The 14,701-nt window shown below is 41.5% G+C and overlaps 1 protein-coding gene across 5 annotated transcripts in view; it reads right to left on the reverse strand.

Annotated features, from left to right (window-relative positions):
• POLR3G (RNA polymerase III subunit G) overlaps positions 1–14,701 on the reverse strand; it is a 41,141-nt gene extending 26,440 nt beyond the window's left edge. For 2 of the 5 annotated variants that reach the window (XM_037982212.2, XM_007978051.3), the window contains exons 1-3: positions 14,213–14,461; positions 2,979–3,128; positions 164–293 (exon numbers count right to left, since the gene is read on the reverse strand). In XM_037982212.2, the coding sequence (XP_037838140.1) occupies positions 164–293; positions 2,979–3,095 (247 nt within the window). In that variant the 5' untranslated portion in view covers positions 3,096–3,128; positions 14,213–14,461. Of the gene's footprint in view, positions 1–163; positions 294–2,978; positions 3,139–14,212; positions 14,462–14,603 lie in introns of those variants that run through there. The other 3 variants (XM_007978063.3, XM_007978043.3, XM_007978052.3) reach the window with 2 other exon arrangements.

Genomic DNA, 14,701 nt, shown 5'->3' on the forward strand with positions numbered 1-14,701 from the left:
AAGTATTTTTTCTGTTAAAGCAACATAAATATGCTTTTTCAAAGTGGTTGATAATTTTTGATTGAATAGAATCAATCAACATTCAATGATTGTATATCTTGTACTTAAACACTGTTTCATCTGTACACATTAAGACACATAATCAAAGACTCCAATATGGTACCTTGTCTTTCTTCAGGTGTTTCAATAAAATAAGGCATTCTTTTCATTGTTTCTCTCAACTCCTGTTTCAAAGCCAGCATATATTCTTCACCTTCTCCTGTTTTCAGTGGCACTGGTTTATAATCTGTATCCTGTTTAAATTAAGAGACAAAGGTTTTTTTTCGAATCAATTATGTATTTTAATATCCCTTTTATCTGTATTGTAAAAAAGAGCAGTTTTATTGAAATACTGTGTTTTACAGGCACTAAGTTTTACAATCAACTTAAAAGATGAACTTCTGTAGTCTATTTAACCTGTTAACCCATTTCCTACTTTGCTCTCATATTAGAGGTAAAAAAGATGCATGATTTTCCTATTGGCCCTGAAAACTACACCAATAATCATTTTGTCATACAGTCTGTTGACCTATGTGATTATCTACTTAAAAGATTAAGATACCAGGCCGGGCGCGGTAGCTCACGCCTGTAATCCCAGCACTTTGGGAGGCCGAGGAGGCGGATCACAAGGTCAGGAGATCGAGACCATCCTGGCTAACACGGTGAAACCCCGTGTCTACTAAAAATACAAAAAAAAAAAAAAAAATTAGCCAGGTGTAGTGATGGGCACCTGTAGTCCCAGCTGCTCGGGAGGCTGAGGCAGGAGAATGGCGTGGACCCAGGAGGCGAAGCTTGCAGTGAGCCAAGATCGTGCCACTGCACTCCAGACTGGGTTACAGAGCGAGAATCTGTCTCCAAAAAAAAAAAAAAAAAAAAAATTAACATACCAAAAAAAAAAAAAGAAAAAAAGAAAAAGAAAAAGAAAAACTAAGGTACCCAAATGACAGCAGCTGCTTTAGGTCCTTATTAACCTCAAGTAGTGGTGGTGTTATTGGAAAAAAATAAATAAAAAAGCAGCAGCTATCATTTAGTATGTGGTTACTATGATATATTCAATATCCAATATCCATTATCTCATTGAAAGGACTACCAATAATCTCCTTTTACAGTGAAGAAATTGAGAAGTGAACAATTTATAAGGCCATAGAATGAATAAATGGCAAGATGGAGTTTGACGCTGCATTTCAAGTTTTTAAAATTATACACATATATACATATACACAAATATGCATTTGTATGTGTGTATATATTTACACAAATATATTCATTACCAAGTGGATCTCTAGGGTACATAGTAAAGACATTTCTGGTTTCAGAGAATAAAGATAAGGTACATTTTCAAAATTTGATTAGGAATATATACATTCATGCTGCAACTACTTATTGAGTACCCAACATGGTTAGACTATAGAAGATACCATGGTAAACAAGTCAAAGTCCCTGCCCACAGGGAACTTACATTCTAGGAGTGAAACACACAACAAATTAGTAAACAAATGAGGTGACATACAATTTCACATAGTGATAAATAACATAAAAATAAACGAAGGTGGGTAAAGGAAAAGTGACTGACAGCGCATGGAGGATGGAGGTAGAATCTACACAGGGTGAGCACGCGTGGCCTCTTGGGGAAGTCACATTTGAGTAGAGATTGGGATAAAATCAGGGAGCCATCCATGCAAAGAGAAGAGATGGTAGGGAACCAGCAGGCCCAAAGGCCTGAGGACACAAGGAGCCTGCGTAGCTGGGGAATGAGAAGGACAGTGGTAGAAAAAGGGTCAGAGAAACATCAGCACGGAGAGATCGGGAAGAGCCTTTAACCCAGTAGTAAGGAATTTTAATTTTATTCCAAGTATAAAGAAATACTATGTACTAACATCCCCAGTGTTTAGAAGTAATCTCCTTATACATGGAAAAGAGCTTGTTTTAAAAATCACTGTAAAGTGACATTATGCCAATACCTGAGATATTTGTCTTTGTTTTTACGCTGTGCTGAATATCAAAAAGGTAAAATATCAACAGTAAAAAGCAGAGACCCCTTGTGTGAGACATCTAGATCCCTGGATACATTCTAAACTAAACATAAGGTGAAAACATTATATATTATGCAAATTTAGCTTGCAGCATACTCACTAAATTTTAAAACAACACTAAAATAAGCAAAAAAAGTTCAGTGGGGGACAAAGTCAAGTGGCATACTAAGGAGCAAACTTAAATTTTATAGATACAAGATGAGAAGAAAATCATTAAGTGAAGGTGCGATAGGGTGGGAACTTAGAACCATTATAAAACCTAATGACTTTTAAAACTATTATTTTCATATTGGAATTTATCAGTAACACCAACAGGAGTTGTAAGAATTGAAAACTAATTCTTTACTGGTTCACATAGTACTAAATATATTAATAGAAAGATGTATACAGTTTTGTTTTCTATATATATATATATATATATATTTTTTTTTTTTTTTTTTTTTTGAGACGGAGTCTCCCTCTGTCGCCCAGGCTGGAGTGCAGTGGTCAGATCTCAGCTCACTGCAAGCTCCGCCTCCCGGGTTCACGCCATTCTCCTGCCTCAGCCTCCCGTGTAGCTGGGACTACAGGCGCCCACCACCTCGCCCGGCTAGTTTTTTTTGTATTTTTAGTAGAGACGGGGTTTCACCATGTTAGCCAGGATGGTCTCGATCTCCTGACCTCGTGATCCGCCCGTCTCAGCCTCCCAAAGTGCTGGGATTACAGGCTTGAGCCACCGTGCCCAGCCTGTTTTCTATATTTTAAGAAAGCAGATCATGAAAATATTTAAAGGTAAGTGAAACACACTCTCCTTTACTTTCTTATACTTGAGGATACTATAAACATATATCAAGTCCTATACAGAATTTAATATTCTCTGAAAAATGAAAAAACACACTATGAGAATTCAACGGTTCATATACTTACAGGAAATAGTGGGGGTGGTTTCAACACTACATCAGGTAACTTTTCACCTTTGCTAAATCCAACAGCCTCAATATTAAAGGTATAAGCAGCACGTCCTCTTCCTTTATTCCCAGCCATCAGAAATGGTTATACCAGATGAGTAGCCAAATTCTGAAAGGCACTATTAATGATTAAGATTTACTGGATCACACATAAAAAAGAAATCAACACTTTAAAGCAAAATATAAAACCGCACCCCTTAAGTAGCATAGTTGATTTAAAATACTTTTGGAAAGCAAAACATGTGGAGAAATAAACATTTGACAAGTAACTGTTGAATTTCTCACACTCACACATCTTTGGCAGGTAAGATAATGATGGCTTCAACTCCCTCACCCACTACTACTGCCCCACATTCAGACTGATGAGGAGAAGAAATCTTTCTTTTTCATATCAACATAAAAACTATCATTAGTCATATATACTTTAAGACTTTAAATGATTTATCTTAGCATGTGAGTGTTAGGAAGAATCCCTGAGATCTAGTCCAATGTCTCCCTTTTAGAAATGGGAATGGTCGCTCGATGAGACTCGAAAGAAGCCTGTCCAACAAAAAAAAATTCAGACGAAAACAGCTGAAATCATTAAAGTTATGATAAACCTGTAATCTTCAATTTTGGGGACAGGAGTGATATCACACATGCAAGTTGTAATGAACTTTTGAATCCTCTGATTATACTATGAGAACTGAGCTGGCAATGTAAAAACAGGGTTCCCTACGCTAGAGTTCTTCCAATAGAAGTCTGCATTCAACTGTAGTGATGATTATAATGCACACTCTTTACGTCTCTTTTCCCACTGGTAATACTGAGCCTCATTTAAGCCTGTGAACCCAAGACAGAAATGATATGTCCTCCAGTCCACCTGGAGGAAGTCAGAGGAGTAGCTTTGGTTTTGGCTCCATCAGCTCAGTCTCATTTCTGAATCTACTCACTCTCACTTGCCCTCCTTACAAAATTATGCAAGCCACAGTACTTCACACAGCTGCTCTACTCTTCACCAGGGTTTCTTGCCTGGTCATTAATGTCACCCCTCTTAGTCTGCCACATTAATGGTGAAGGAACACCACCTAAAACCAACAAGGTGCTACTTCTTTATATCAATTTTACTGTCTACAATTTGAATACACGTAGTTCTTTGGACCAAAAGGCTGAAAACTCCCAGCTCACTTTATCATAGGGCCAACACTACAAAGCAAGCGCCTCTCAGTTCTCAACCCTGGCTGCCATTAGAATCACTTGGGTAGCTTAAAAACCTAGAGCAATGGTTCTCAAAGAGTGCTGTCTGCAGCAGCATCACTCAGAACTTGGTAGAAATGCAAACTGTGAGTTCCACCACAGACCTAAAGAAAAAAGAAACTGTGGGTGAGCCCAGCACTGGTGTTTTAAGAAGCCTTCCAGATAATTCTGATGTACGCTAAGTTCTGAAAATCACTGAACTGAACCAATCAATCCAGATCTCTTGGGGTGAGGATTGGGCAAGAGTCAGTTTTAGAAGCTTCCCAGGTGATTCTAACACACAGCAAATGTTAAGAGTATTGAGAGAACCGTTCTGGTGGAAGTCTTAGCAACTAAGGAGTAGTTGAGTTAAAATACACATGTAGAATCAAGGACTTCATAGGTCTCATCTTTGAGGTTTAAAATTATACAAACTAGCCTTAGCAACTTAAAAATATTTGCCTTAAAGGTGAGATAACTGTAACTGCTGTAAATTTACATAACACTCAGGATGTGGCAGTCCAAGTTTTAATTCATTTACAAGGAACAGCAGTAACAAGGCACTGCACTTTTAGACAGCCAATTTAATTTTTAAAATTTTTTATTATTTTTTTTTTCAGATGAAGTCTTGCTCCATCACCCAGGTGGCACAATTGTGGCTCACTGTAACCTCCCTCCCTTGCTTAAGTGATTCTCCTGTCTCAGCCTCCTAAGTAGCTGGGATTATAGGACTTATCTTTAAATTTTTTTAGTAGAGACGGGGTTTCACCATGTTGGCCAGGTTGGTCTCAAACTCCTGACCTCAAGTGATCCGCCTGCCTCAGCCTTCCAAAGTGCTAGGATTATAGGCATGAGCCACGGCGCCCAGCCAATGACACCCTGCCAATGATGGCCAATTTTAATGTCCTTCTACATTTAAGGGCCCAGAAGCAAATCATATATTCAACATCTTTTTGTAATGAAACATTGTTTCCTGTTTTCTGTGAATTATTCAAGTAGAATATATGGCATTTGATTTGACATAATGGCTATGATACTGAGAACATTTTCAGATATGATTTTGTAACTGCCCAAGGGGTTCACCCTGCCTGTTGTCTGGACAGAGCTGATTTATCAAGACGGGGAATTGCAATATAGAAAGAGTAATTCACACAGAGCTGGCTGTGCGGGAGACCGGAGTTTTATTACTCCTTAAATCAGTCTCCCCGAAAACTCGGAGATTTTTTTGAGATGGAGTGTCACTCTTGTTGCCCAGGGTGGAGTGCAACGGCGCGGTCTCAGCTCACTGCAACCTCCACCTCCCAGGTTCAAGCAATTCTCCTGCCTCAGCCTCCCGAGTAGTTGGGATTACAGGCATGCACAACCATGCCTATCTAATTTTATATTTTTAGTAGAGACGGGGTTTCTCCATGTTGGTCAGGCTGGTCTTGAACTCTTGACTTCAGGTGATCCACCCGCTTTGGCTTCCCAAAGTGTTGGGACTACAGGAGTGAGCCACTGCGCCTGGCTGGAGATCAGAGATTTTAAGGTTAATTTGGTGGGTAGGGGGCCAGTGTATTGGAAGTGCAGATTGGTTGGCTCCGGGATGAAATCATAGGAAGTCAAAGCTGTTCTCTTCTGCGGAGTCAGTTCCTGGGTGGGGGCCACAAGATCAGAAGAGTCAGTTAATCACTCTGGGTAGTGCCTCCTGATCCATCAACGGCAGGGTCTGCAAAATATTTCAAGCACTGATCTTCGGTTTAGGGAGGGTCAGAATCTTGTAGCCTCCAGCTGCATGATTCCTAAACTATAATTTCTAATCTTGTGAATAATTTCTTAGTCCTACAATGGCAGTCTAGTCCCCAAGCAAGGAGGAGGTTTGTTTTGGGAAAGTCTGTTATCGTCTTTGTTTTAAACCATAAACTAAGTTCCTCCCAAAGTTAGTTCAGTCTATGCCCAGGAATGAACAAGGACAGCTTAAAGGTTAGAAGCAAGATGGAGTCACAGTTAGTTTAGATCTCTTTCGCTGTCTCAGTCATAATTTTGCAAAGGCGGTTTCACGCCCAAGAATGAACAAGGACGGTTTAGAAGTTAGAAGCAAGATGGGATCAGTTAGGTCTGATATCTTTCACTGTCATAATTTTCTCAGTTATGATTTTTGCAAAGTTGGTTTCAATCCCTCCCTTTGGGTTTCATAGTTTTACATTATTCATTTTGTAAATTTATCCTTGCAGGCCTCCATATTTGAGTTTTCCTTCATAGCTGCTTGAACACTAAAAGTTGATTTATCATCTTTAATGCTGCCATTTTAAACTACAACTCCATGCCTTTTTTTTTTTCCTAATACTTACATTTACTATACTTACATACACAAAAGTCAGTATACTAAATCCCCATATACCCACTATTCAGCTTCAAAATTATCAGTATATGACTATTGTACTTTATACTTTTCTACTCCCATGCTTCAGATTGTTTTAAACTCTTCAGTATGTATCTTCTCTGAGAGTTAAGGGCTTTTAAAAAAAATCACAATAACATTGCATCTATAATTTTAACAATAACTCTATACCATCATCTTATATAGAACATTCACATTTTTTACTTATCACATAAATGTTTTTACAGTTAATTTGTTCAAATCAAGATATAAAAAATACATGACATTTTACTTTCTTTTAAACTGTAATCGTTTTCCTTTTTTTTCTTTTTTCTGTCTATTTGTCTAAAAAACTAGGTCAGTGCCCTGTACAATGCTTCTTAAACTTTAGGTACAAGAGAATTACCTACGAATCTTGTTAAAATGCAGATTTTGAATCAGTTAGCCGCAGACAGAATCTGAGAATTTGCATTTTTATCAGGGTCTCAGGAGACATCAACTGATTGTAAACCATACTTTGAAAGTAGCAAAGCTATACAATTTCCCGTATTCTGGATTTGACTGATTTATACCTGAGATATGGTTTAACATATTCCTCTATTCACTGGGTATATTTCCAATAAACAGGTAAACTTAGATTAAGGTTTGATTTTTTTTTTTTCCCAAGAATACTTAAAAGGATGCTCTCTCTTTCCTTCTGCATTACATCAAGATGAACATAAAGTCTCCCTCTTGGGGCCGGGCGCGGTGGCTCAAGCCTGTAATCCCAGCACTTTGGGAGGCCGAGGCGGGCGGATCACAAGGTCAGGAGATCGAGACCATCCTGGCTAACACGGTGAAACCCCGTCTCTACTAAAAATACAAAAAATTAGCCGGGCGAGGTGGCGGGTGCCTGTAGTCCCAGCTACTCGGGAGGCTGAGGCAAGAGAATGGCGTAAACCCGGGAGGCGGAGCTTGCAGTGAGCTGACATTCGGCCACTGCACTCCAGCCCGGGTGACAGAGCAAGACTCCGTCTCAAAAAAAAAAAAAAACAAAAAAAAAGGCTCCCTCTTGGTATTGATCAGGCTGGTCATGGGTTCAGGTGTTGGTCTATTTCATTAAGTATAAAGTGTCCATCAGTTTTCACCTAATGATTTTAGCAGTCACTGATGATCACCACCTACATCCATTTTTCCATTATGAATTGCAAAATGGTGGTATACAAATTTTATCATTCTTTCTGTTTTATTAATTGGAATTCCACCAGGAATCAATTTCTTTTATCTATTATTTAGTTACCTTAAAATAAAGTTCATACAGTAACTGTATTTATTTTAAGAGCCAAGCTTATTCCAGCTCTCTACATTAAAAAAGCAGGAAAATATCCAAATGGACTTGTTTCAATTGCTGAGTCACTAAGACATATGCTGAGCCTAGAGAAAGTGTATCTCCCAAGTATCCAAACTGCTGAGCAGAAGGGGTCACACCTTTCACTCTAAGAAACAATTACAAGAGCCCACTAGCCCTACTCAAAACCACTGGGCTGCACTCCAGTCCAGGATCTGCCACTACTTAAAGATTAAAAACAATTCCAGGTAAAGTTTACCAGAGTTTCCTGATCATGAGAATTAACCGGAGGATCTGCTAAACACACAGTCTTAGGCTTTCTTCAAGCCCTCAAACCTAGTATACTAGAATCTTTGGAGGTGGGCCCTGGAAAAGTTTGGAAAACTCACCCTAAAAAAAGAGGATACCAGCTAGCACGGCTTCATGGAATAGCTCTTGAAAAATAACAAACTTTATTGATTCTAAATTTCCATTTTTAATCAAGCAATCTTTGGGTGTATGAATTGCTATCATTAGTGAATGTATCACCCTTGACAGAAAAGTTTCCTAGTTTGTTGACATATTTAATAATTATATGGCATTCCAGTCTACAAACCCATCTCTTTAAGTTTAGTTTTCATGAATTCATTCCCCTGTACACAGAGGAGCTGATAAATTCATTTTCTTCTCCTGCAGAGCTCAGAGAGAGTCCCTGGATCCTGGTAAATATATCATGAAAGAAACGACCTACAAGTGAGACCGTGGTTGAGTTACCTCACACTGCCTCATTCCTTTTTCAATACATCAAACTCTTGAATAAAAAAAAAAAACTCTTGAGTTTTAGTGCTTTCTATATTTCCTCATGTTCCAAATTTTTCTCCACTTCATATGGCCCAATTTCACTGAGTCACTCATTCAACCAGTATTGAGCATTCCAGGCACTGTGCTAGGAGCCAGAGAGCACTGATCAATGCCTTCCTTCTAAATGTCACTTTCTTTGCAATTTCTCTACCATAATCCAGCTCAGTCCTTTTTTACCTCACTTCTGATTAACTGCAAACTTTGTGGTATCCCTTGTTCTTCCTGTTTAATTTATGGATCCACATTATTCATTCTAAAGCACAGTTTTGATTCTGCTACTCTCCTCATCTTCCCTCTTGGCTAATTGAATTAAATCCAAACTCCCTATTTACTCAGAGCCCTTTTAAGATGGTTGCACCCTATTTTCCTGACTCACTAGTCTATAGTCATTTCTTGAATACCAGTCTTTCCACTGCAACTTACTCCCTCTGCCTCCCTGACTTGCTACATCCCTTTTTACCATAAAAGCCAGTTTAAGTCCCCAGCAACCACAACAGTCACTTCATCCCACATTGCTCTTGGAAAGATCCTCCTATTAAAACACACAGATTAAAAAAAAATAAAATAAAAATTCATGTGATACATGTTACCACACTCATCAGTTTTTAAAGAAATAAAGAGAATACCACTTTTGGGAAATGGACCTTTTCCAAAACTATGTTTTTAGTTTGTTGTTTGTTTGTTCCCCGCCCCCCGCCCCGCGAGATGGAGTCTCTGTCGCCCAGGCTGGAGTGCATTGGCGCGATCTCGGCTCACTGCAACCTCCGCCTCCCGGGTTCAAGCAATTCTCCTGCCTCAGCCTCCAGTGTAGCTGGGATTACTGGTGCCCGCCACCAAATGCGGCTAATTTTTGTATTTTTAGTAGAGATAGGGTTTCATCATGTTGGTAAAGCTACTCTTGAACTCCTGGCCTTAGGTGATGTGCCTTCCTCAGCCTCCCAAAGTGCTGGGATTACAGGCATAAGCCACTGCGCCTGGCTGTTTGTTGGTTCTGACTGTGTTAAGTAGAGATTTTATCCTCCTTACTGTCTATTAAGTAGAGATTTTATCCTCCCTACTGTCTAGCATAGTGCTTCCTATATAGCAACAGCTCCACAATTAATGTCAAGCTTACCCTATTTGTGCACTGTGATTTGAGGAGCAAATCTACCCACAAAAGTACAATTCAGTTAGCCCATTATTAAGGCTTTTTTCCCCCTTTCTTTGAGTGGGACCTACCTGCACACTGGAATCACTGGGAGGTTTTAAAGAAAAGAAAACCCAGGATTCACCCCAGAACAATACAATCAGAAGCTCTAGAGGTACTATTTAAGCATCAGGACTTTTTAAAGCATTCCAGGAGATTACAGTGTGCAACCCAAATTAAGAACCACTGCATTTTTAGTAGAGACGGGGTTTCATCATGTTGGCCAGGATGACCCCGATCTCTTGACCTCCTGATGTGCCCGCCTCAGCCTCCCAAAGTGCTGGGATTACAGGCTTAGCTGGGGCATGGTAGTACACGCCTGTAGTCCCAGCTACTCAGGAGGCTGAGGCAGGAGAATCACTTGAATCCGGGAGGTGGAGATGGCGTGAGCTGAGATTGCGCCGCTGAACTCCAGCCTGGGTGACAGAGTGAGATTCCCTCTCAAAAAAAAAAAAAAAAATCCGGGCGCGGTGGCTCACGCCTGTAATCCCAGCACTTTGGGAGGCCGAGGCGGGCGGATCACAAGGTCAGGAGATCGAGACCATCCTGGCTAACATGGTGAAACCCCGTCTCTACTAAAAATACAAAAACTTAGCCAGGCGTGGTGGCGGGCGCCTGTAGTCCCAGCTACTCTGGAGGCTGAGGCAGGAGAACGGCTGAACCTGGGAGGTGGAGCTTGCAGTGAGCCGAGATCGTGCCACTGCACTCCAGCCTGGGCGACAGAGCAAGACTCTGTCTCAAAAAAAAAAAAAGAACCACTGCAGATTAAATCTCCCATTTTACAGAAAAGGAAAGTGACACCCTAAGCAGTTACTTGATTACCTAAGGATGCAAAGCTAATTCCTAACAAAAGCAGGACAGCTTTAAGGCCTCAGAAAACCTTTCCACTATTCTTTCATTTGCATTACACTTCAGCAAGCATAGTCTAGGCTGGTTAGAAGACTTTTTTAATCCCAGGGAGGTCTTTATTCAATGAAGTGAATTAATAACTACAAAACAGACTCAATTAAAAATGTAAAATCAGTAGCATTGCCCCTTCCATTTCAGGAGGTCTCCTGAAAACTCCTATTCTGAATTGTTCTGAGAGGCTTAAAAATGGGTATAGTTTAAGCATCCAAGAGATGAAACAAAAAAGTCAATTTTAATCAACTACAAAAACAACCCCTAGCAGATGCTGAGCTAATCTCTGAAATTCCTCCTAGTTCTAACATTTTATGAGTTATGATGTAACCGAAATGTCTTGTCCTCCATGTTTAACACAGTTCCTTGTATACACCGAGGCAGGAAAACAGGGTCTGGAGGCAGGGAACAAAAAGGCTGATTCACACTTCAGCTATGACAGGAAATACCCTCTTCATAGGGCATATGCCAAGTAAATGACTTTGTAACTTTACTTCATCCTCTTCGTTTACATAGGGTGTACACCAAGTAACTAAATGGAAACCCCTAGAGGGTATTTAAACCCCCACAAATTCTGTAAGGGGACCCTTGAGCCCATATGCTCCACCCACTCCCTCACTGGAGTGTACTTTCATTTTCAACAAATATCTGCTGTTGTTGCTTCATTCTTTCTTTGCTTTGTGCATTTTGTCCAATTCTTTGTTCAAGACCCTCCACCAGTAACAACATCAGCTCCATCAATAAATGCACAACAGATAGAAGCAGACACAGAAGCTAGAGGAGGCAGCGAAAGTTAAGTCACAGTATTATTCCTGATGAATGACCCCTAAATTGCTACAATCAGGATAGGTATGCTGACCTGTCTACTTCCAATCCCCCATCTAAAAGTAGAGGTTTACCAGCTCTGTTCCCTCTCCCATGTTCCGTTTCTTCTACCTCTGCTTCAGTTCAGACCCTCTCATCTTTCACCTGGACCTCTAAAACAAAACAAATAAACTTCCTGTAGCCGGATTCTCCCTTTCAATCCACTCTGCAGTCTAGGGTATCTTTCTGGAATACAAATCTTGACATGTGACTCTCCTTAAAAGAGCTTTGGAGTCTTTCTGCCTTTCACTACATGCACCCCACGCTGTGGCCAAATCAACCAGTGCATGCCTGGAGTGCCCTTCCTGCCACATCCACCTAAGCCCCAGGTTCTTTTCAGATGCCATGCAAATGACACTTTCTCCATGACAATTTCTTCCACCCTACAAGGAGATAGGCCTCTCCCTTCTCTCTGTTTCCCAAGTACTACTCTGCTGTTAAGCCCTTTTTACAATCATGTTGTAACTGTCAGCTCTTATCTGTCTCCCAGGGAGGCTCTTCAATCCAATCAAGTATTTATTAAGCACCCTCATCGTCAGGCTGTCTTCTATGAATTGGGAATACAGTAGTGAGCAAAACAAAATCTCTCTTCTCATGAAGCTCAGAGTCTGAGGTAAGAAACTGACAAAATATATTTTATAGGAAATGTCAGGAAGTGACAAGAAGAAAACTAAAGACAGGAAACATGGATGCTATTGTGGAAAGGGTGGCTGAAGAAGTCCTCTCTTATTCAGTGATATCTGAGCATAAGCCTGACAAAAGTAAAGCAAAGAGCCATGCAGAGAATTAAAAAAGGATATCCAGTGAGATGTGGGATGCAGGCAGAGGGACCTGGAAGTGTGAAAGTCTCCTTGGAAACTTATTCTCCTTTTTATGTCCCCATTACTAACCAAAGCCCGGCAAAAGGCCAATGATTATTGTGCAAATTATTGCTGAGCTCATGGCCTGGTAGAGATATCACTCCATTTCACCACTAGTGGCTCACTTCTGCCTAGAGAAAAAGTACCCAGACTACTGAGGGCCTATATTACTCTGCTGAGAATGCCCTAAAAGTAGTCTTTTAAGGCCAGCTCAAAAGCCACTCCTCAAGAATCCCTTCCATCTGTATTCTTATTGAATCTAGTTTTTACTTTCTCTGTGGTACATACCCTGTAATGCTTTATCTTCCAAGTAATTGTGTACAGACATTAACTTCCTTCAAACTCCTGAGAATCCAGATTATGACCTTTTTACACAATTCTGTTCATGAATTATCTAGCTCAGCGACTTGTGCATAAGGACAGCCCCCAACTGAGTAACCGAATAATCTCTACCAAGATTGGCAAAGTATTTAGAAAAGCTGCATGCCCACCAAAGACTTCAGGAGGGTAGCCAAAGAGCGTATACCTCTCCGTCCATGAAGGCTTATTAGTAGTTGTCACAGTAACGGTTTTCATAATTCTTTTGTAATGCTGTCTCATGAGTCCCTTATCATTTTTCCTGGCTAAGTTGAGAGGTTAGTCAAGTTCTCAAGGGAATTTCTGAAGCCTAAATAGATGTTTCTGGCCGGGTACAGTGGCTCACGCCTGTAATCCCAGCACTTTGGGAGGCCGAGGCAGGCGGATCACTTGAGGTCAGGAGTTCAAGACCAGCCTGGTCAACATAGTGAAACCCCATTTCTAATAAAAATACAAAATTAGCCGGGTGCAGTGGCGGGCGCCTGTAATCTCAGCTCCTTGGGAGGCTGAGGCAGGAGAATCGCTTGAACCCAGGAGGCGGAGGTTGCAGTGAGACGAGATTGCGCCACTGCACTCCAGCCTGGGCAAGAGACTCTGTCTCAAAAAAACAAAAAACACCTAAATAGATGCTTCAATAGCTGGGAAGTGGGGAGTGGAGACAGTGACCTGATGTTAACAGAGCGGATGATTTAAGTGGCTGGCGGGGCCACACCCAGTCATTATTCACTTTTCCCGTCCTTACCAGGTGCTCCTTTTCTCTATTTGAGCCTTTCTACCAACTCGCTTTTCTCTCTTCCAAGGACAGACCAAATCAAAAAAAAAAAAAAAAAAGAGGGTGGATACAGAATTTTATTTTTTAGAAGAAAAGACAAACCATATTAACAACTTCCTTCCCTACGATATAAAATGCCAACAGTTACGAAAACAGATACTGAACAGTCGGTCCTCAGCTGCAATCTGCGGCAATGACTAGTGCCTTAACAAATCATAAAGTCACTGGATTTGGAAAATAACCTACTATCAGTAAGAGCATAAATACCCTTCTAACTCACTGCAAACAGTCCCAGGAGTGGAGACTGGGTAAGATCTGGAAATTTGACTTAAAAAATTCTGAAGGGAGCAGGACAAGGAGGGGGGGTACCAAGCTATCTCCAAACGCCCCTCAACCCAGAGGCGCTTTAATGAATCTCTACCCCCGACTTCCCCCACAACTTCTCCACATGCCCCTTTAACTCCCCTCTACCCTCACCACCCCTCCCAAGTCTTCGATTGCTTCCTCGGTTACCTGTTCCCTAAGTCTCGAAGCTTGGGCAAAACTCTGCAGCCGAAGCGCCGGCCGGCAAGTAAGGGGTGCTGGCAGAGAACACCGGCGCTCGAGTGCCGTTCGTTCCACCTCAGGAGAAACTCGCACCGCCCTCCACGCGGCCCCAGAACCTCGGCGAGAGCCTTACCAACTAGCTCCGCCCACTTCCTAGGCAGGCCCCACCCCCTCGGCAAAGAGCTTTTTTGCCCTTGGCAGGCTCCGTAGTCTCCGTACAACCTGCTAGGCCCCACACTTTCCGCGCCAGCTAGGAGTGCGCGCCGTGGGGGAGCCAGTGGGTGGGCGGTCCTAGCGCTTCCCACCCTTGCTCCGGGCCTCTGCTGTCACACGCCCGGGGTGGCGAAAGGGTCGCCACCTGAGTCTCCATTCTGCTGCAGTGGTCCCTGCGTTACAGCTCCCTCGTGGTGCGCCTGCCGAGGCTGCGGTAGCTCCTGCGCCCCCGTGCTGGTGGCG

This window comes from Chlorocebus sabaeus, chromosome 4, assembly GCF_047675955.1.
Source record: "Chlorocebus sabaeus isolate Y175 chromosome 4, mChlSab1.0.hap1, whole genome shotgun sequence".
NCBI lineage: Eukaryota > Metazoa > Chordata > Mammalia > Primates > Cercopithecidae > Chlorocebus > Chlorocebus sabaeus.